The following is a 24,015-nucleotide window of genomic DNA, read 5'->3' as shown; positions in this document are numbered from 1 at the left end:
GATTCATTATATATTTTACCTAACCGGATAACCCCTTTAACTATGAATTACTATGTTATTGCTGTCTTAACTATGAGTAATTGCCCAGTGTCTTTTAGGGTACAAACACACACAGCAGATACGCAGCAAATATGCAGCAGATACGCAGCAGATTTGATACTGTGTTCAGTTATTTAGATCTAATCTGCTGCGTATCGCAGCAGTAAATACGCAGCGTATATGCCGTGTGTGTTTGTACCCTTAGCCTGACCTGTCAGGAGACTGGCAGATCGACTGCTATACTTCAACAGGAAAAAAAAAATCTATCAATTAAGGTTTGATGGGGTGGGAGGTGCTACAGGGGATTACAGCAATGACATGCTTGATTTAATATGACCAAGTCATAGATTAATAATTGGGGTGAACTGTATGTTGTCCCTTGCAGAAATTGCTTAGTGATACATTTATTTTGTATTTGCACTTGTGTATATGTACAGGTGCATTGCATAGGTGTTGTATTTGTTTTATTGCAGGATTTACTAGCAGCATATGCCTAGAGGAGCCTTCAAGGTGGATTGCAACAGGTTTGACAGCCTTCTGGGCTATCTAGGAAATCCGAATAATGGAAATTGAACCACTGTATAGAAGGGGCCTTGGGAGATGCTAAAAGCCTGGTTTGCAATAGAGTGCCATTAGCCTGTTTATATTGTCTATAGACTGGGCTTATACTTCTTGACACAAGCTTGTGGCTCTGCAGTAGAGGCAGAGATGCTGTAGTGTGATGAACTGGAGATTATGAAACAATTGCCCACTGGAAGTCTTTGTGAGCTGGAGGCCTCAAGATGTGAAGCAAGCCTATACAGGGCTCGCTCAGTACGGGCCCTTACACACTGAGGAAGTCACGTGGATAACTTGCCGTGGATTCCGTGCCCGCTCCCACTTGAATATCTGCCCGCCCCATAGACTCCATGCTGTGGTCGGGCGGATTCCACCAACTGCCCAAAGTAGTGAAATATCACTTCTTTTGATGGAGGACGGAATCCACCGGACCATAGAATGTAGCATATGGGACGAGCAGATAGTCAAGTGGGAGCGCGCACAGAATCCGCAGCAAGTTATCCGCGTGATTTCCTCAACGTTCTAGGGCCCTAAGAGTGGACTCAGTCTCTGTGGAAGAAGTGGTTTGGCTGATTTGTCAAGCACAGCCTTGAGAAGTATCCTAGAGCAGAGAGGGTTGGCAAAGTGATTTCTATTGCCCTGGAACTAGGCGAGTCTGGCATCAATGGAGTAGCTATAGTTGTGGCAGAGGGTTCAGCTGCAACTGGACAAAAAAAAAAATAAAGGGGGCCCAAGATCTCTTAAAGGTTGACTGCTTATGCCTGACCTGCTAAAATTCAGCTCCAATGTTATGCATTATATGGAGGCCTATGCAGGTAACATTGACAGGGGCAGAAGTGTCACACATGTTAGAGGTCAGAGAAGTAAAGTAAAACAAAAAAGACTACACCGACAGGAGCAGAGGAGATGAAAACTGTCTTAAACTCTTCCTCTCAAATTCTACCTGTTTGAAGTAGATTGGCATGGGAAGGGAACCATGCAAATGTACCAACCTCTACATAACAACTAATTTTATGCAGTCAGAGCACTTTTGCCAGGTTGCAGTGATACACTGACATTGCTGATGTGGCTAGGTCACAGTCTTAATAGTATTTAGACTATAGTTCTGGTAACCACACCTAGGGGAACCAAGAACCACAGGAGTACTACTTACGCTATTGTACATACAGTATATGCTTCACAATCCAGGAACTACTTTATTAAAAGGAAACTCAAAGCCACAATAATAATAATAAGCAAAATTACAAGTTTACAAAATTAAGAGGTTTCTGTTTATTTCTCCTTTAAAACATGGTAAAGAGTTTGTATGTGCAATTACTTAACTGTATGCCGTTGGTGTTTCAACATTGCATTAACCTAAGTGTTGTGAAATTTGGAGTTATTTCAAGTGTCAATGTACACAGCTACTTACACAAATTACTGCAAAAGAAAAAAAAAACCTTGATAAATAATGGCATTTCTGTCATCAAGGTTAACACTGGTAATTGAGGTTTAACGTGCCAGCATGATCGTCTTATTTTCATGCTGAGAAAGATTTTATATACTGCTAGCTTGAGGAAACCAATAAAAAAGCCCTCTTCGCCTAATCACTACTATTCGAAAGACCTAGTTTATTACTAGAAAGAAAAGCAGCTCAAAGTTTCCTAAGGAAAAATATCAAAATATTGTCTAAATTCCAGATCACTAGACATGCGTCAACTTCCCGACAAGCAGTTTGTCAGAATGTGGTCGAAAGACTGCTAGAATACTTACATGGGTCATAAACTTTTCCACACCCCCAATAATTTTACAAGGTGGGATATACAGTACAGGCAAAAAGTTCATAGTAAAATAAAAATTGCTGCACAGTTGTTTTTTTTAACACACTCAATGTTAGAGAAAATTCCTTAAAGGGAGTTGGCCACTTTATTGTAAAATAGGTAAGTTTACAGTATTAGTAACTGAACTCAATGTATATACTGACAACAGCTCCCTGTTTACCTCATACAGGGCCGTTTCTAGCACCGTGCAGGCCGGGCTACTGCATCGGGCACTGACAGCTAGGGGGCGCCCTCCCTCACCAGACACAGCATCAGTGACTTTCTGCACAGGGCAGCAGGCTCGGACTTCAGAGCGCCCACACACACAGCACCCGGATCCTGGGGGCTCCTTTGTGGCCTGTGACTAAAGGGAAGAGGATAGAGGAGGCAGCAGGGACTTCTCCCACGTTCCCTCCTGCGGCTCTGCTGATCATCCAGCACAGGCAGCAGCTCCTGTGTGACAGCGTCTCCTCCCCCGACCCGGCCTGTACACAGCTGAAGAGAGCGTCTCAGTAAGTCCTGCTGCTGCCTGGAGAGGAGGGGAGGGGGATTACTGTGGGGAATCAGCAGTGCAGTATTTGGGTGTATGTGATTGTGGGGAGGGGGGTGATGGGCAGCTTCATTTCCCACAGTCTATACTTACTCATCTTCCCTCTAACTTTCATCCTTTCTCCCTTAGCTCACAAGGCTCTGCAGCTTCAGTGAGGAGAGGGTGAGGGAGGGTTAATAGCATAGGACCTCTGCCTGATGATTTAACCTTTCATAGACAGCACCCAGCTACAAAAAGTTACTCCGCTATATTTGTGTGTAAAGAGTACAATGTGCAAAGTATGTGTGATGTCCTATATTATGTATAGTGTGCTGTTAATGCTCTATGAATGAAACAAGCAGCGAGCCGGGAACTAGTCATCTGGGCTGTGACTAGTCACGGCTCTCTACCTGTCAGCGAGCTCTGCAGGATGACTGACAGGAAAATAGGTCGGTTAGAAGCCTCTTTTCCTGTCAATCATCTCAGAACGCATCCTTTTTTTAACGTACACAAAAATGCAGTCTACAACGTTTTTGTGTATGTTAAAAAAAACAGAAGTGAATGGAGAAACGGATCAGAATGAATGCACACAAGAGCATCCGTTTTTTTGAAAAACAATCGCAAAAAAGTAATGTGTACCCAGCCTTAGTAAATTCAAAGGGACCTGCGCCTGCTACAGAGCAGTTGTAGATTTCTGCCATGATTTACACCTGTTTGCAGGCATAAATCACGATAAACCAATGGACCCGGGACCCTCCAATTACAACAGCTACAAATACTACAACTCCCAGCATTTACTGACAGTCCACAATAGACTGCACAAATGAACAGACACATCAAAGTGTTGTCATCTCATAACTATAACTTCCAGCATACCCTTAGAGCTTCATTAGTGTAGGGCATTCTGAGAGTTGTAGTTGTTATTCAAGGAAGCTGTGGTCTCTCTTCTCACTGGTTCCTTCTGTAGGTGTCCCCCAGCATCAGCCCTCCCAGGAGTCCAGGACACATGTTCCAGATAGGGGTGCTCTGCAGTCTGTGTCTGTGCAGACCTCGCACCTCACTCAGCAGTGATTGATAGCTGCCCCCATTGATAGGGGGGATGGGCGCTTTTTTCAGAGTCGCCCTGTTGCCAAAATGGCCTAGAAGCTGCCCTGACCTCATAGAGCTTAAAGGTGTTATCCAGCGCTACAACAACATGACCACTTTTCCCCCTACTGTTGTCTCCAGCTCAGGTGCAGTTTGCAATTAAGCTCCATTTACTTCAATGGAGCTGAGTTTCAAAACCCCACCCAAACTGGAGACAACAGTATGGGGAAAGTGGCCATGTTTTTGTAGCGCTGGATAACCCCTTTAAACCAGGCTCCCCTCCTTCAGGCAGTGTTGCTCTACTCTGTTTTGTTTCTGTACATAAGATGGCCAACATGGAGGAGCATGAGACCATGCCCTCCAGCGTCCACCATAGGCACATACAGGCTCAGTAGTGGACACTGGGGGGTGGGGCATGGTCACATGCTCCTCCATGATGGCTATTGTATAGACAGGCTCACCAGAGAGCAGGTCAGCACAGCCTGGATGAGAGGAGTCAGATATTAGCTCAATGAGATACACAGGATGTCACTAAGTGCTGTAAGTACACCTACTACTGTACACTGAACTATTATACTATAAAGTGGCCAACCCCCTTTAAATACAGATTCTGAAGAAAAGGCCATTATGAAAATAAAGGTGTGCCAAAGTGCTATTTACCCCCCATGTACCTCTATAGGATGTCTAAGATATATATTCAGATGACAGGTTTTTCAGCTAATTCTCCCCATAATTGAAAAAGGGCTGTGGAATCTGTTGGCGCTTTATAAATAAAAACTATTTTTTATTTATTTCTGGTAACCTGTGTGCTGCAGATTGGCCTCTTTAATGGTGCATTTACACGGAAAGAAGCCAAAGCCAGGAATGGATATGAAAAGATGAAAAACCTCAGTCTTTCCTTTATAACCTGTTCCCTGTTTATAGTCTGTTCCTCACTTTGGCTTCCAAAATCTGTCAGATAAATCTCTCTGTGTAAACGCACCATACTACTGATTGTCCAAGCTACTCAATGTGGTTTGTGTCTGTAAACAGGGATAAACCAGGCAAACATCTACACCTGCTCAAGGGCAGGTGTAGACTTTTGTGCAATGGCTGCACCAACTGCAGGGTCAGTTTTACTAAGGGCGCTTTTACACACACAGATATCTGACCAATTTATCTGACAGATTTTTGAAACCAAAGCCAGGGAGAGGAGAGATCCCAGTCTTTCCTTTATGACCTGTTCCCTGTTTTTAGTCTGTTCCTGGCTTTGGCTTCAAAAATCTGACATAAATTGGTCAGGTATCTGTGTGTATAAAAGGACCCTAAGAGGTGTGCTCCTCTAAGGGTCCATTTAAAAGCATAGATATTTAACAGATATTTGTCTGATTTTTTTAAGCCAAAGCCAGGAACAGACTATAAACAGGGAACAGGTCATAAAGAAAAGATTGAGATTCCTCCTCTTTTCAAATCCATTCCTGGCTTTGGCCTCCAAATCTGTGTGTGTAAAAGGACCCTTTGTAAATCCGTCAGGAAAATGGGACGGGCACCAATCTTGCTAAATGTCCCTCATAGACTATGGTGTGGACTCAAATAGAAATCATGAAATTATGGTCATCTGAACACACACAATGCCCTCTGCATAAGCCCTAACACTAGATAATAAATGGAGGCAAGACTCTGTGCCATTGCATGAAGCATAATTCAGGAATTATTTTTAAATCTTCCTTATGTTATCGGATTTATTTTTTTCAAAAATGTCCACATTCTGTCCACTCTACCTGAATGAGGCCTAGCATTGTTTCTCCTATAAATGTCTTTATAGTTACCTTCTGCCCTGTCCCAGTCATTCTTTCCTCTGGGATGTCATATACTTCATTATCCATCTTTACTCCCTGTAAGCCATCCAACATCACATAAACAATTCTAAATTTGGCCCCTCCAAGGTCAAGTACTAAGAATTCACCGTCTTCTGTAGGAAAAACAAAAAGAAATACATTAAGCATTCAAAATGTGCAAGATTTGCAGAAAGAGGTGAAACAAAATCTAACAGATAAACTGCACCAAATTTTGCATACATTTTGGCCGTTTGCAAAAATCTTTCTGAGCACCTGGCGAGTCTAGGAGCTGACCCGCTGAAAGTTTCTCCCCATCTAAAAATTTGCTACATCATTCCCTGGTGACCTACAGTACCATTTACCTTCTGGGACATAAGCCCGCAGATTCACATGGCCTACAAGTGGAAATTTCCACACTTACGGTAGCTTCACACGTCCCGGATCTGCAGCAGATTTCATGCTGCAAGTTTGCAGAGAAATCTGCTGCAGATCCTGGTAGCGTGAAGTTGAATGGGTCACATACCTGCAGCGGATTTTTCATTCCCGGCCCCTATAACCCCCCGCCACCCAGAGCATACATTACCTGCTCGGCGCTGCGGCTGAGTGAGGCTCCCGGCTCCCCATCAGCCAATTAGTGCACGGCAGTACTGATTGGCTGATGGGGACCAACGGGAGCCTCACACACAGCTGCAACGCCGAGCAGGTAATGTATGCTCCGGGCCGGGAGCTGGGGGCGGCGGAGGGGTTAAAGGGGCCGGGTTATATATCCGCAGTGGAATGAAAATTCCGCTGTGCATATGTAACCTCATAGACCTTTACACTACTAGGATCCGCAGCACATTTTGCTGCAAACTTGCAGCCTCAAATCGCTGCGGATCCGTTACATTTGAAGCTACCCTTATACTTATCAGCAGTCATTTCTGAGGTAACACTAGTCATGAGCGAACATCCCGATGAAAAAAAATTGTGATTAGTTCTTGTTCATCATTCAGGAACAAATGACGAACATACAGTAAAATCGTAAGTTTTGGTCTATATGCGTACAGTTTCAGGTGCAAAAACGTAAATTACGCAGTTGCATACGTTTGTAGGTTTAAATATGTTCAAGAATGATTGTTATAACCAATCATTGAACACATTGTTTGTGATTGGCGAACACGAACAATTAGCGGCATGTCATCACTAGTTAACACTATGCTGCTCAATGCAAAAATGTCACCAGAACACAATTACATATTTTCTTAAATTTATCTTAAGGGGGGACTCTGGATATAGAAAGTTATTTTCTATTTACCAATACATTACGCAGGCACATATGCATTTACTAGATGGCTATTGCTCATGTTTCTACACTAAGCTGTACAAATATGCCAATAACCACTCGGTGGTCTAAATCATTACAACACAGATAAAGAAAAGAGGAAATGACAGCTGACAATATCTTGACACATCCTTGAACTCACTGGAAGTTGCACAGAAATACATGACAAATACATTACGGAGAAAGACCGTACAGAACATCCATCCCCTGAATGAATCACCTTACCATAAAGCTCCTGCACCACAATAAGCAGGCACTGGTCTGCACACCTGCTCCTTAGTACTCCTATTTAATTACTTGTTCCCATGTTAAAAGTTAACTCCCTGCTACCCAGGTTATAACATTGTTACCGGATCCTTAGGGTAGCTTCACACGTACCGTATCGCTGCGTATTTATCGCTGCGTGTTTGGTGCGATTTTTACATGCGAGTTTTGATTTTCACATGAAAATCATGTGAAAATCAAAACTCGCATGTAAAAATCCCGATAAATACGCAACGTTAAATACGCAGCGATACGGTACGTGTGAAGGCACCCTAAGCTACATTCACATGTTCCGTGTTCTGGACGGAACACGGACGTGGAATGCCTGCAACAGACTTTTCCCCCCGCCCAGGCAACATCTGTGATAAGATGCTGGGAGCAATGGAATTGTACAGATATGCGCTGCGCTGTAATAAAGCAGCAGTGTGGCACTGTCATTACAGTACAGCGCATATCTGTACAGTTCCCCCGCTCCCAGCATCTAATTATAGATGCTGCCCGGGGCGGGGGGAGAGTCCGTTACAGGCATTCCATGTCCGTGTTCCGTGAGGAACAGGGATCCTGTAAATGCAGCCTCAGGGTACAGACACACACACCGTATACGCAGCAGATACACAGCAGATTTGCAGCAGATTTGGTGGTGCAGATTTGATGCTGTGTTTAGTTATTTAGATCTAATCTGCTGCGTATCTGCTGCGAAATCGCAGCAGTAAAATACGCTGCGTATACGGTGTGTGTGTTTGTACCCTAAGGCTGGGTTCACACTACATATATTTCAGTCAGTATTGTGGTCCTCATATTGCAACCAAAACCAGGAGTGGATTGAAAACACAGAAAGGCTCTGTTCACACAATGTTGAAATTAAGTGGATGGCCGCCATTTAATGGCAAATATTTGCTGTTATTTTAAAACAACAGCTGTTGTATTGAAATAATGGCCGTTATTTACTGTTATATGGCGGCCATCCACTTAATTTCAACATTGTGTGAACAGATCCTTTCTGTGTTTTCAATCCACTCCTGGTTTTGGTTGCAATATGAGGACCACAATACTGACTGAAATATACGTAGTGTGAACCCAGCCTAAGTTAGGGTACAAACACACACACCGTATACGCAGCAGATACGCAGCAGATTTGATGGTGCAGATTTGATGCTGTGTTCAGTTATTTAGATCTAATCTGCTGCGTATCTGCTGCGTATTGCAGCAGTAAATACGCAGCATATACGCTGTGTGTGTTTGTACCCTAAGGGTGCGTTCACACCTAAAGGATCTGCAGCAGATCTGCAGCAGATTTGATGCTATGTTCAGTTATTTAAATGAAATCTGCTGCAGAAAATCAGCCGCAGATCCTGTAGGTGTGAACGCACCAAGGCTATGTTCACACTACGTACAAAACACAGCCGTATTTCATACTAACAGCCGTTGTTATGCAAACAACGGTCGATATTTTGCAAATAACGGCTGTTGTTTGTGCAACTAAGGCCGTTAGTATGAAATACGGCCATGTTTTTTACGTAGTGTGAACCCGGCCTAAGGCTGTGTTCAGACAACACATTATTTCATCTGAAAAATCTGTTATGGATCCACACCAGAAGTCCAGGCCATGCTTCTTATTTGTGCCAAATATCTTTACTTCGTTTGTCACTTAGGAAGTGGATTTAGCCTTATTTAGACTATTGGAGGCAGTATTGGCATCGAGACACTAGAAAACTCTGCATCAAAATTTGCATGCAAATCATATGTCTGTTCCCACACTGTTCTTGAGACACTGTTTTTAGGTTTTAAAAGAAAACAAAACTGCATGTTTTTCCCATTGAATGGCATTGAATGTAAAAAAAAGAGCAAGGGATTTCTTTTGGCCAGTTTTGGTGAAAAAAGGGTATTTTTTGACTATTTTATTACATTTACAGTTAAAAGGAAATAAAATTAAAAAAAAAATGCTGCTTTACAAAATTTGACAAAAAAAAAACTTGGAAATTTATATCCACCCTCTTACTGAGTTAGACTCTTAAATAGATAAAAATATACATTTATTTTATAAATAAAAATTTCTTTTACAGTTGTTATGAGACTTATACATTTGTTATGGAGTGGGAAACAAGCCAGTAACAGACACATTGACAGCATTTTGTCTCCCAGCAGAACAAAGGATTATGGGATGTACTAACATTTGTCTTTGAATAGGGTTCCACTGTCTGTATAAATGAAATAACATGCAGCAAATGTAGGCCATTGGTATTGTATAACAGTGTTCAGGCATCCATCATATGCAATGTCATATAATCACAATGTTATGCTCTTATGAAGCCCAGCAGTGGCTATTATATCAAATGTGGGTTTGTGCCGTAGTATTGCATTTTGCTGTGCATCACATGATGTGCAATAGATCATTGAGGAGCCCTAACATTATGGGGCATATGTACCATTCTTTTTGCACCATTATTCTTGCATATTTTATGTTTTTGCACAGGTTGTAACATTTTGTGCTTTACACCAGCTGCGCTATTTTTTAAAATGTTCGCTCAGAGGGTGTGTGTTAGGGGCGTGGTGTAAGTTAGCTACTTTTTAAGCCAGCTCTATCATGTGCGATTTTTTAATAAAAATATTGCACAGAATTACTCTTTTCAGACCCTTGCATAGTTTGTTAGCCAAAAAATTGTACAAAATTATGCAATATTAAACAAGGCCCGTGCTCCTAATCATAATTCTAATTCATAATAACCGACAAATGATACATTACCCCCCTTTGTGTATGAGTAGCTGTAGGCTGAGGCTGCAGACAATTTTCTGCCATATCAACTTAAAGGGGTTGTCCAGCGAAAATCTTTTTCTTTAAAATCAATTAGTGACAGAAAGTTATATAGTTATATCACTAAAGTTATATCACTATGTGAAACACCGGCCATTCTGTGACCCAGCGGGGGTCACAGAACGTCCAGTGTTAATGAAGATCATCCCGGACGTTACTGTAGTACCGGACAGATGATCTTCATTTGTGCTGAATCCCAATTTGGAGCCACACTCTCCATTGTGTGACCTGTCAGGCTTGTATGGCCGCTATTCAATGAATAGCAGCCACTCAAAACTTACATTTTTTTGTGCGACAGCTAGCGATCCCGGACGGAGTGTATACTGTGTGTATACACTCTGGCCATGATTCCATAGACGGCAGCACAATATAAATTTCCTTTTAATCCCGGCCCTTGTTGCAAGTCGTCAACAATGGCTGTGATTAATAGAAAACTTACGTTGTGTGAACATAGCCTCATGGTGCGTTTACACAGAGAGCTTTATCTGACAGATTATTAAAGCCAAAACCAGGAACAGACTATAAACAGAGAACAAGTCATAAAGGAAAAACTGAGATTTCTCCACTTCTCAAACCCATTCCTGGCTTTGGCTTCAAAAATCTGTCAGATAAATCTATCTGTGTAAACCCACCATAAGTCTATGGGTCCTCAGGACATTAATGATTGACAGCGGAGGAGTGAAGTATGCTACCATATGCTTGACCCTGTTTGTTTTTCTGATCAGTACAAGAACCTGACTGATCAAAACATATCCAAATTTTTTTGCACTGCTAGTTATTCTACTTATGCAATAGCTGCATAAAATTCCATCTGCAAAAATTTGCAAGTGAGTCTAGCTTCACGTTTATCTGTGCTGAATTATACGTGCAGTTTTCCAATTCGCCTCCTATTCACTAATAAAAGATCAGGTGTTGAAGCTGATTATGATGAAACTGACAATGTGTATGTGTTAGGACTTGGGCCACGCGCTCGGCGCGGCGTCCATAGCTTCTTGAACACTTTCATGTTTTTTGCTATACTCAGCTCTGCTGCTCTATGTTGTAGCAGTGGCAAGTGTGCTCTCCCTGGCTGAATCAGCACTGGTGTTTGTTATCATGGTCATTGGACTAACGGCTGGCTCCTCCATTGGCCCGATCGTACGATTAACGATGTCGGAGTAACAATTTTTTTTTTCATAACGATCAGCGTTTAGACGGTACATTATATTGTATGGAAAATCGTTTTGTGATCGCTTAAGCCTATCTCACACATTGGTTAAATCGGCGAACGACTGTTTACACGGACCGATCTGCAAATTTTTTGTGAACGACGAACGACTATTTGAGAACATGTTGAAAGATCAAAATGAACGATTTCTCGTTTGTCATTTGATCATTCGCTGCGTTTACACGTATGATCATCGTTCAAATTTGATCATTATCACGCAAATTCGTACGATAATCGTTACCTGTAAACACACCATTAGCTGTCGGTATCTGGGCTGGGACTCCAGGTCCTATAAGTATTTTCCATTAAGGCCAGTGATAGTATCTAGCTCCTAGTTTACTTGACCTAGCGTTTTCTGCATTTATTCTCTGGTTACCTGACTTTGGCTATTAACCCTTTGACTTCCCCTCTGGACACGATTTTTGTACTTTGCTGCTCGGTTGATTTTGACTTGGACTCCTGACTTCCCTTTATTGTGTTGTGTTTTGTCTTGTTTTGTTCTGTGTTCCACTCAGTGAGATCAGGGCCTGCCGTCCAGTTGTCCGTTGCTATTAGAGCTTCTGAGGCAAGTAGGTAGGGAAATCGGGGCGGGTGCCAGCTTAAGGCTCACCTGTCCTTGTGTTTCCCTGTCCCTACCCTAACAGTCTGCAATCCATAGCCATGATATAAGACTGTATAGAAATACTGCACTTTAAAGTGCTTCCATACAACACAACATTGCTGGGGCTATTTTACTCTCGAAGAAGAATATTACTGTGGAATCATATTAAGTGGATCATGCAGAACTGTTATGGTCCTGTTGGATTCATTTAGAATTTGACAGAAAGAACCTGTTGGGTTATGTATGGCCTTATAGACTACTATGGGTGCTGCATTATGGCTACATGTAACTTGGATGTTGTGTAAAGGTTTGCAACAAGGACCGTTATTTACACTTACTTTCACATTGTGGGATCATAGTTTATGGCTGTATCTATGTTTTCCAGGCAGCCTTAGGGCTGCATCCAACTTCTTCAGCCACCGGTAATGAAATGTCGCATGCTCAGGTTCAGACAAACCCAAGCATGCTCAAGGTTCTCTCATATCTATTCATTACAAGAAAAAGTGGGTAAATTCACTCTTCCAAAAAAACTCTTCTATACTAGCTACACCAGAGTCTTCTCTGAAAGGATGGGAAACCCATCTCTAGGCAGTTGTTATTGAGCGTTGGGAGTTTACATTTAGCTGTCTTATCCTTGGAAACCCTTTTGACTAATAGGACATAGTTTTCTTCCTTCTGGAGGAGAACAAATTTGCTTACTGTATAATATTGTCTAATGAACTAAAACATGGAAAGCAACAAACCGGTTCCTAGTGGAGTTGAACGGACAAACGTCGGGAGCATTTTCAGTGTTGATGGGCGGTCTGGTTCTGCCTTTAGTCCTCTTTCCATGTTGGCTGCCATGATATCCCTCACAGCTTCCAGCTGCTTCTGGGTCAGAAATAAAGGCTGCAGACATTTCTGAACCTGCACAAGAGAAAAATGGCTTCATGAGATCTGTAAACTGGAGCCAACAATTTTGAAGCAACGATTTGGTTTTTATAAATCACTAGAAAAATCGTTAGAAAATTTGTTAGAAAAATCATTATTGCGATCGTTTTTAAGATCGCTTAAGCCCATCTCACACATAGGATGAATCTTTGAAAGACTGTTTACACAAAGTGATCTGTGAATTTTTAGCGAACGACCAACTAGGATTTGAGAATATGTTGAAAGATCACAATGAACGATTTCTCCCTCATCACAAAATCGTTTGCTGTGTTTACACGAGCCGATTATCAGCCGATTATCGCTCTGTGGAATAAAGAGAACGATCAGCCAATAATCATGTCATCGCTTGATCGTTCATTTAGGTTTAAACCTAAAATCAGTCGCCACCTGTGCATCGCTGTGTGGAATAGCGGGTGCAGCGGGCGAACGACGATTTCACAAACATCATACTTTACCTGTCCAAGCTCAGGTCTTCTCCTTCTCCCAGTCCTACGCAGCAGCAGCTTCGGAGCGGCCTGTCTGAACTGACAGACCGCTCAGCCAATCACAGGACGGGACCGCCGCGGTCAGTGATTGGCTGAGCGGTCTGTCAGTTCAGATAGGCCGCTCCGAAGCTGCTGCGGTGTGGGACTGGGAGAAGGAGAAGACCTGAACCTGGACAGGTAAAGTATGAAACAAGGGCTACAAGGACATCGGTAACAATGTCCCTGCAGTCCTCGCTAAACGATTGTCGGCCCGTGGAATACGCCCAGTAAACGAGAGCCGATCTAGCAGATCGGCACTCTTTTACATCGTAGATCGGGCCCTGGTGGGCCGTGGAACAGGACCCTTACTCTGTGCTGAGCCTTGGTTACCAAGCATTGTAAGATTATACCTTCTTCTAGTAATTGCTGTGATTCATGTATACAGTCACTTTAAGCCAACATTGCTTTAAGTAACACTTAAATGGATCACTATCTGAATGGAAGGCTGTCATATACTATATTTACTGCCCCTGTGGCTATTTTGTAGCCTATAGAGAGATGAGGTCCCAGCTCCCTCAATCTCTCCAGCATGGAAAGCATGAACCTTTACAACCATTGGTTCTGGCACAGTAAATGGCAGTAAACAATATAGTAGGAGCTTTACTTTTATTTTTGCCAGAGGGCTTCTCCCCCCTATGTAGCTTGTCTAGCAAAAGCCACTACAATGTATAAAATTAAATTAAACTACAATATAATGCATGTAACTAACCATCGGGCTTTGTTTATTTACAGCAGTATGCAGAAAGTCATTTTCCTTAACATAACACATAGTAACAATAGTGTCCCAAAGTGTGGAGGGCCCCTGCAGTATCATTGGTACTATCCTGTATTATCACCACTGTGGAGATGTTGTTTTATCCAGACACATGAATTATATATACATTTTCTTTGCCTTCAGATGCTGCTTAAAGCCAAACTATGGGACCCTGGCAGAATGTGTATGCCTTTAGCTATGTTCCAAAATATAAGCTTAAAGGAACCCTATCAGTTGTTTCATGCTGCACAAACCATAGGTAGCATGAAACAGGTACGGGCAACTTTTCTACAATGAACTAGGATTTACTGCGGCATTTCAGAGAAATCTTAGCAATGAGCCAGGCCCCATCATACATCAAGGAGGCTGCTCCCATTAACTGACAACTCGACAACTCCCTATATGTATAAACGCACAGCATTTCAGCTTTTTCTTTGCAGCCAGATGTTAATGAAAAATTAAAATGCTGCATGTTTAGCTATGTTCACACTACGTATATTTCAGTCAGAATATTTCAGTCAGTATTGCAACTAAAACCAGGAGTGGATTAAAAACACAGAAAGGATCTGTTCACACCATGTTGAAATTGAGTGGATGGCCGCCATATAACAGTAAATAACTGCCATTATTTCAATATAACAGCCATTGTTTTACAATAACAGCAAATATTTGCCATTAAATGGCGTCCATCCACTCAATTTCCACATTGTGTGAACAGATCCTTTCTGTTTTTAATCCACTCCTGGTTTTGGTTGCAATACTGACTGAAATATACTGACTGAAATATACATATACTGACTGAAATATACGTAGTGTGAACGCAGCCTATGGCTGGGTTAACACACTGTATACTTCAGGCAGTATTTGGTCCTCAAGTCAGGTCCTCATAGCAACCAAAACCAGGAGTGGATTGAAAACACAGAAAGGCTCTGTTCACACAATGTTGAAATTGAGTGGATGGCCGTCATATAACGGTAAATAACTGCCATTATTTCAATATAACAGCCGTTGTTTTAAAATAACAGCAAAAATTTGCCATTAAATGACGGCCATCCACTCAATTACAACATTATGTGAACATAGCCTTTCTGTGTTTTCAATCCACTCCTGGTTTTGGTTGCTATACAGCCTCACAAATACAGCCTCAAATATACATAGTGTGAACCCAGCCTTTAAGTGTAAAGTTTTTTTGATGTTTTTTACCAAAGGCTTTTCTATAGGACTGTAGACACCAGGAACTCCAACTCCAGGATGCATGTACAAAAGGACATTTAATAGTACAAAAAGAATAGTACATAAAGTTCAAGTAAAAAAAACTTTTAAAAAATGAAACTAGATTATACAGCATAAATTAAACCATATAGGAGGCCTTAAAGGATTTGTCTACTTTTAAACCCATAATTTCTTAACTTATTAATGAATTATGAGTTTATATATATTCTTTTTATCTAAATGAGTGGCTATAATAAATGCATCTTGCTCTGGAGTTTGCAATATGTCCATACTCCAGAGTGTGTGTGTGTGTGTATATATATATATATATATATATATATATATATATATATATATATATATATATATAATTTATTTTTTCAAATCAACTGGTGTCACAGTTGAAAGTAATATAGATTTGTAAATTTATTCTATTTGAAATTCTCATGCCGTCCAGTACTTATCAGCTGCTGTATATTCTGAACGAAGTGGTGTATACTTTCCAGTCTGACCCAGTGCTCTCTGCTGCCACCTCTCTCCATGCCAGGAACTGTCCAGAGCAGGAGTAAATGCCCATAGAAAAGCTCTCCTGCACTGGACCATTCCTGACATGGACAGAGGTGTCAGACTGGAAAGTATACACCACTTCCTGCAGGACATATAGTAGCTATTTTCAAGGAATCTATGTGTCCAAAGTTGTGTGCACTTTGATATATAGCTGATGGTGGAGTAACATGTTATGTTTGCTACATGCCAATTTTTTATTTTTTTTTTGTACATGCAATGACAGAAAGCCAATATAAGCTAAATCTATAACTTATTACACTCTCTGCTACAGTCAGTGCTTATTGATGACAGAAGACATGCTTTCCTTTTTTTTTCTTTTTAGATTAACAGGTCCTGTCCACTCATTAGCAACAAAGTCAGACTATGAAGGGACAACACCTTATTGACAATAAAAAAAGCAATCCCCAGTTGTCAATTTTTCTATATATTTCAAAAAAGAACTAAAGACAATACTGTATGTTGTTTGTTTGTTTGTTTTTTTAAATAAAACAGACACGTTGGAACAGCTGAAGTTAAGTATTTTTATATCACTGTATAGCTGCGGGTATCCTGACTTCTGTATAGCTGTGGTATGCTGTATGGCTGTGGGTATCCTATATAGCTGTGGGTTTCCTGACTCCTGTATAGCTGTGGGTATCCTGACTTCTGTATAGCTGTGGTATGCTGTATGGCTGTGGGTATCCCATATAGCTGTGGGCTTCCTGACTTCTGTATAGCTGTGGGTATACTGACTCCTGTATAGCTGTGGGTATCCCCTATAGCTGTGGGTATACTGACTCCTGTATAGCTGTGGGTATCCTGACTCCTGTATAGCTGTGGGTATCCCCTATAGCTGTGGGTATCCTGATTCCTGTATAGCTGTGGGTATCCTGACTTCTGTATAGCTGTGGTATGCTGTATGGCTGTGGGTATCCCATATAGCTGTGGGTTTCCTGACTCCTGTATAGCTGTGGGTATCCTGACTTCTGTATAGCTGTGGTATGCTGTATGGCTGTGGGTATCCCATATAGCTGTGGGTTTCCTGACTCCTGTATAGCTGTGGGTATCCTGACTTCTGTATAGCTGTGGTATGCTGTATGGCTGTGGGTATCCCATATAGCTGTGGGTTTCCTGACTCCTGTATAGCTGTGGGTATCCTGACTTCTGTATAGCTGTGGGTATCCCCTATAGCTGTGGGTATCCTGATTCCTGTATAGCTGTGGTATTCTATATAGTTGTGGGTATACTGTACATATGTGGGTATACTGACTCCTATATAGCTGTGGTACCCTGTATAGCTGTGGGTATCCCATATAGTTGTTGGTATCCCATATAGCTGTGGGTATCCTTACTTCAACAGTATTTTAGCTTTCTTGCTACCTTCCCTTAATCTTGAAATATATAGTGGTTATACTGTACTATTTGGTTGAAATTCTGTACTTTTCCATGAATAGTCATATGGGCAGAAACTTAGGAAAGGTTGTGTGAATACTAGGTTAAGTGGTGTGAATAGGAGGCTGAGGGGGTATGAATCATGTTAGGTAGAGTGACGCTCCTAATTACACATCCCACGCCCTAGCATTTATACCCTATTGTACAAGTTTGTGTTCTCCTGAAAGTACCTGTCATTAAAAATACCTTTCGACATGTCATCAGATATGTCAAAAGTTATTGATCACAGCAAGTTGACCTGCTGCCATCAGGAAATATAGCCAGGGAGAGAGCACAGTAGCAGTGCATTCAACTACCTGGCTGTTCACTAATTGTGACAGTTCAGCCTCATTATAGTTTATAAGGCTAAACTGTGGGGGTAGTGCTCACTCTTCCCGGCTATATCTCCTGATCACAGCAGATCTAACAGTCCTGCTGCGATCAATAACTTTGACATGGCTGATGAGGTCAAGAATTATTTTTAATGACAGTGACTGTTTAAAGGGGTTATCCAGGAATTAAAAAAAAAACATGGAAGCTTTCTTCCTGAAAAAGCACAATTCTTCTCTCTAGTGGAGAGAGTGGAGCTTAAAGAGGACCTGTCACCCCCCGTGCCAGGGTGAAAGGCTCCCGACCCCCCATTACAGCCCCCTATACTCACCTGATCCCGCGCGGGTCCCGCTTCCTGATCCGGTCGGGTCACGGAGATATGAGCGCCCGAAGCCCGGCGCACACTCACAGGAGAGTCCGATGCCCATAGAGAATGACGGAGCATCGGACTCCCTATTCATTCTCTATGAGCGTCGGACTCTCCTGTGAGGGCGCGCGCCGGGCTTCTGGCGCTCATATCTCCGTGACCATGACTGGATCAGGAAGCAGGACCCGGCGGGATCAGGTGAGTATAGGGGGCTGTAACAGGGGGTCGGGAGCCTGTTACCCCGGCACGGGCGGTGACAGGTCTCCTTTAATTGTAGAACCACACCCAAATTGGAGACAGGAGTCATGCTGTTTCTGGAATAAAGTGGCCATCTTTTCCTAATCCCAGATAACCTCTTTAAGTCAACAAATTAGTAAATTTCCCTAAATGTGGGGGGCAGGAGGTCGTTACAGTTGATTGCAATTAGGGGATGCTCAAGTCCAATCGCCCAGCATTTTTTATATCGGTAGCTGAAGAGATTGAATGCAGCCCTAGGAAGTCCTGGAAAACATAGATACAGCCTATGGCTTATGGCTGTAACCATGTTTTCCTGGACTCCCTATGACTGCATCCAACTTCTTCAGCCACTGATATTCAAATGCCAAATGATTGGACTGGAGCATACTCGAGTTGCGCTCATCCCTAGTGGTCATAGAAAGCCATTTTTTTATGGCTAGCCCATCTTCAAGTCAGTATTTTTTCAGCTTTGACTCAGTTCACACTACTACTAAGCGTTCTGTAACTGTGCCCAGTCATAAGGACAAATAAATGAAATTGATGGAGCACCAGCTCTATCATAAGGCCTGTCAGGTTCTATCATGCTATCTATCATTTTGACTAGGAGGACTAGCAATGCATTCTGCGTTATTCTTCCTACGAAAAGCTGCCAACAGAGGCTCTGACAGTAGTGTGAACAGAAACAAACTATCAATTTTCTAACATATATAAAAAATATAGATCTGCATAAATGCCTCCTTTAACAGAACAGACTGGCCAGTGCTGTTCAATAAAGACATACAGAAATATATCTAGGATAAATAAAAGAGTTGCAGCGCTGTCTCATTTGCCAAGAAATTCGAAAGGCATATTGACACAAAATCTTAACTGCTGGTATTATTCCCGGAATCTGGCAGCCTTCCATCACACACCGTCAATTGGCAACAATAGCCGAGTATTGAACACTGATTATCAAAAACCTACCAAGGGGAAAAAGCAATCTGGCTCACTAAACCACAAAGACTGCCTTCAGTTTTCTTTTTCTTGCTCAGGCAATTAAAAGAAAAATAAAATTATGGTCTCATTAATAGAGAATTTGCAGTACTTACACTGCTGCAGGTTCTCTATTCACTCCAGTTCTAGACATTTTTAGGCTAAATACTGTATTTGAAATCCAATAATGTCCCAGCAAGTTATGCAGCTCTGTAAATAAAATGTCTATTTACTGAAAATCGTACTCTTAATTTACCCACTATGGGGCATAATTTATTTGCTTATGCATCACTTCATCTCAAACTGTGGCAGCTCTGAAATAAGAGTAAATGTAAAGCAAGTGTTCTTTTATCTAATCCGGTATTCACCTTCAACCAGAGGAGTAACCTGTAATTCCAGGCCCCAGTGCAAAATCAGTAACAGAGTTTAATGTCTATCTTGTGCCATTTATAATACTGAAGACTTCTTAAGGGGTAAGGGTGATTTGGGGCCCTCAAGCTCAAGTGCCAAAAGTGCTGGGCTGCATCATGCATGCCTCCCACTCCCCCACCAATCCCTGGATCATAACTTCAGGGTGAAGGTTTTGAACTAATATTAGGGACTGGATTAAAGGGATTTTTCTGTCAATTATGTCATATAATTGTCGTATATGACAATTATGTCATATACATTGTTTATCTGACCCTGTATTTAACCCCTTAACGACCAATGACATAAATGTACGCCCTGGCATAGTTAGGGGCATTCCCGCTCTGAAACACTGAGATTCCGGGTGCTACCTGCGCACAAATGGAAATTGGAAAAGGGGTTAAAGGCCCAGCACACAAGTTCTAATAAATTCTAGGCTGATCACCTGAAGTTATTTATTGCTGTCATCTCCAGACCTCAGTCAGCAACCACATCTGTGCCTCCTGGCTTTCCCTTCCTAGCCACATCCTAACCAAAGGAGACCAGGGACTCCTTTGGGCCCTATTACACAGAACGGTAATCAGCCACGGACAGTGATTAGTTGAACGTCCAGCAGCCTGTCAATGTAGAGACCAGGGAGGGCCCATGGACACTAGGGAAGGCCCGAGAATACCAGGGAACTTGGTAAGTTAAGTCAATACCTTATTAGTTTATAATAACAGCAAGGGCTGCATGGACATCACTAACAATGTCCATACAGCCTTTGCTGCCTCACAGTCGGCCTGTGTAACTGCTCAGTGCTGATCTAGCAAACTGGCGCTTGTTAACATTTTATGATCAGGCCATGTGATAAGACCCTTAAACTCCACTCCTTGGAGAGGGTACATCAACACTTCTTAGTGATCCAGGGGATCCACCTCCGATCCATCAGTAGTCAAAACCCTCCAAAATCCCTGTAATTTAGAGGTGTTGCCTAGAGTCATATTAATTTAGGGATCTGGTGTAAGGTATCACTAAATTTGGGGTCTGAAGGTGTGAATTATGATGACGTATTTGTGTTCTATGATGAAGGGAACTGCAGTCACTCGAGAGTAAAGGAGAGGGCATATATCGAGAAGTCTAGGATGTCTCAATTACTGCCACATGGCATCTAATAACATATGGTTTATGAAGATTTAAAATGGCCAAAAGTAAGGACACATTCCTAATAATGTAGACGTCCAAACTAATTTTGAGCTCTTACATGGAGTCTAGACTAATTTAGGGGTTTGATGCGGGATCTTAAATATATTGGGGGTCTGTTCTGCAATCCCAAAAGAAAAATATTATGCTTTGTACCAAAATTCAATAAGTGGCTTAGACATGAATGCTTGCATTGTAACAGTGCCATAGATCTGTGTCTCTTCAGCATCTTCCTTAAGAATTTTGAATGATCTATATATACTATAACTGGTCACCCTCCTATGTGTTGACTGGGAAAGCCACTAGAATTACTACCTGCAAGCTGTGTTTTTCCAATCGAGTCAGTTTTAAGTCATTTGAGAGTAAAAGGGGGGACACTACTATAATGTGGGCTAGATTAGCAGGTGGTGGGAATGATTTCATATGTGTGCTGAAGTTTCCCTTTCAGGGTGGGATCACACGTACAGGATCTGCAGCAGATTTGAAGATACACATTTGCTTTGAATCTGCAACTTCAAATCTGCGCCATCGGACCTGCTGCAGATCCTGTATGTGTGAACGCACCCTAACATTTATCTATTTTGGGCAAGGCTTTTACAAAAAAAAAAAAAAAAAGGTATAGAGAAGGTATTTTTTTCATTGTATTTCACAAGAGATTCACACTTGGCAAGTCAAAAGTCAGCGTATATGTAAGAATGTTCGTGGTGCATTGTTGCTTAGCAGTGTCTTTCAAGTGCTGAAAGTAAGTAAAAGTCAGTGATGAATAGATGATGTTACCCATTTCCTACATTCTTACACTACTGTTAATGCTATTGTGGCAAGGTTGCATTCTTCTGTTCTATTACAATTCTATGGCAACGGGTATTTAATAAGACCTTTTGTACAATGCATCTAATAGGCTTTAAAAGAAATATAACAATATGAATATTTGTCTAAAAATAATTCTCGGAGTATTAAAGGAGAATTCCATCATTTAAAAAAAAATGGCAGCCAGCAGTGGTAGGGGGGAACATAAAAAACGATCACTACTTACCTCTCTTTGTGCCACAAATCGCTGTGTCACAGGCTCCGGGAACCCTGTCAGAAGGCCAAAGTGCCAATGTTGTCAAGACTCAGGGGAAAATACCTAATCCGGCTGATGGATTGCCCCATCAGCTATTCAGTGACTGTAGCAGTGTCCCATCCCAGCCACTGACTAGCTGAGCGGGCATTGCAGCCAACAGAGATCCCAGACCCCGGCAGGAGTCCTGGAGCAGTGAAACAGCGCTGCAAAATTTGGTGCAAATGTAAAAAAAAACAAAAAAAACAAAATGGTCTGGCTGTAAAAGGGAACTATACCTGTAGAACAAGAAAGACATTAGGCTAGAATACTCAAGGGATATGCCATGAAAATGCTAATGACATCTACAATAAAACGACTAAAGGGCTGCAGATACAGAGGTAAATGTTGTGAAAGAACTGTAAGAAACTGACTGCATGAAATCAGATTTAGGGTACAAACCCACTTGACGTATTTGCTGCGTGAATCAGTCTTAAAAATAAGCAGGCAAAACGCAGGTTGGCTTTATACGATTGTTCTGCATTAAAATTCGCAATTGCGTATTTTTGAAGCGTGAAGCTTGTTGTTAGCAAAGCATCAGTTGTTAAAATACGCAATTGCGTATTTTTGAAGCGTGAAGCTACATGCGTTTTTAGCACAGGTTGTTAACAACTGATGCTTTGCTAACAACGCAATTGCGTATTTAAACGCAGAACAATTGTATAAAGCCAACCTGCGTTTTGCCTGCTTATTTTTAAGACTGATTCACGCAGCAAATACGTCAAGTGGGTTTGTACCCTTACATACAAAAAAGCACTAGAACCTACAGGACAGAAAGCAAGGTTTCAGTGCACTCAAGAAATGTGATTAGACAGTGAGGGGCACATAAACATTTTGGACACTTTTGCTATTCTATTAAGAGAAAATAGGCTTTGTTATTTTTATAAGTATTTTTTTCTGGATAGTAAGGTATCTTGTCATAGAACAAAGAGCGTTAAAGGTGAACTATCAGCAGGTTAGACGAATCTAACTTGCTTATAGTCCCCTATAGCAGGTACACTGAGTAGCAAGGTATGTATCTTACTTTCCTTCTGGCACTGTTATTCGGAGAAAAGTCTGTCATTGGGCCAAATGACACGCCACTGCTTCTAACGGTGCTCCAGAGCGGACTTTACCCTGACTAACAGTGTGGGGAGGTAAGACACATAACTTCAACCTCAGCTTCCCCAGCTCTATCAGCAGGTTTGATTCATCCCCTAAAGCTTTTCTTCAGAAAAGGCATATTAACTCAATGACATGGCCAGCAAACAAATGAAGCCAGATTGTGCAGCTATTAACCAAACATTGATTTGTGTCATATTTGTGTATCTGCTATGAGCTGAAAGCATGGTGACCATCCTCCAAGGGTGGTAATTCCATAGTTTTGGCCTGGTGTTGTAGACACTGCTGGGGTATCAATACTACTTTGGTGGCAGCTTCCTGTTGACAGTATATTTGTTGAGTTTGTATACAAATGCACTTATTGACTTCAAAATGCATTTTTACTTTATGAGTTTATTTCAGGAGGTTCATACTAAAGTTCATATAATTGTGGTGATCATTTTTGACAGCAGTAAGGCCATTAGTACATAGGGGTAATATACTGTTTGCAGATGGATCCTTAGAGGAATTATTCTTCTAGCTATTGTCAGCATGAAGGAGCACAGGAGGGCTCCTGCTCTGATATTGACCTCGGCAACCCCTGCACATGCCCAAAGTGTTGATAATAAATATATCTTTACTACCAATGCCGCCAGAAATACTTGTACTTAATCGCAGTACTGTGAGAGCTATGACACATGCATTGATTTTAGGTGAATGGCCGCTAAAGACTAGGGTATTTATAATTTTGAACCAACAAAACACAGTAATCACTGAACTCAAGGAGAACAGCGGAAAAAAAAATTCCAATGAAGTACTCAATCAAGAGTCTCCACTGATGCCCCCAAAAATTTAAATATGCAAAACAAGAGTCCGTGGAGCCTCAGTTACGAGTCTCACAACACGGGAT

General features: G+C 41.7%; 1 protein-coding gene across 5 annotated transcripts in view; it reads right to left on the bottom strand.

Moving 5' to 3' along the window:
* The window catches only part of HK3 (hexokinase 3), a 63,275-nt gene that overhangs the window by 23,466 nt on the left and 15,794 nt on the right, over positions 1-24,015 (bottom strand). For all 5 annotated transcript variants that reach the window (XM_069972700.1, XM_069972683.1, XM_069972709.1 and 2 more), the window contains exons 3-4: positions 12,777-12,939; positions 5,820-5,962 (exon numbers count right to left, since the gene is read on the bottom strand). In XM_069972700.1, the coding sequence (XP_069828801.1) occupies positions 5,820-5,962; positions 12,777-12,939 (306 nt within the window). The remainder of the gene's footprint in view (positions 1-5,819; positions 5,963-12,776; positions 12,940-24,015) is intronic.

The sequence above is a fragment of the Dendropsophus ebraccatus genome, chromosome 1, assembly GCF_027789765.1.
Source record: "Dendropsophus ebraccatus isolate aDenEbr1 chromosome 1, aDenEbr1.pat, whole genome shotgun sequence".
Classification (NCBI taxonomy): domain Eukaryota; kingdom Metazoa; phylum Chordata; class Amphibia; order Anura; family Hylidae; genus Dendropsophus; species Dendropsophus ebraccatus.
This window is presented reverse-complemented; position numbering and strand designations above follow the sequence as displayed.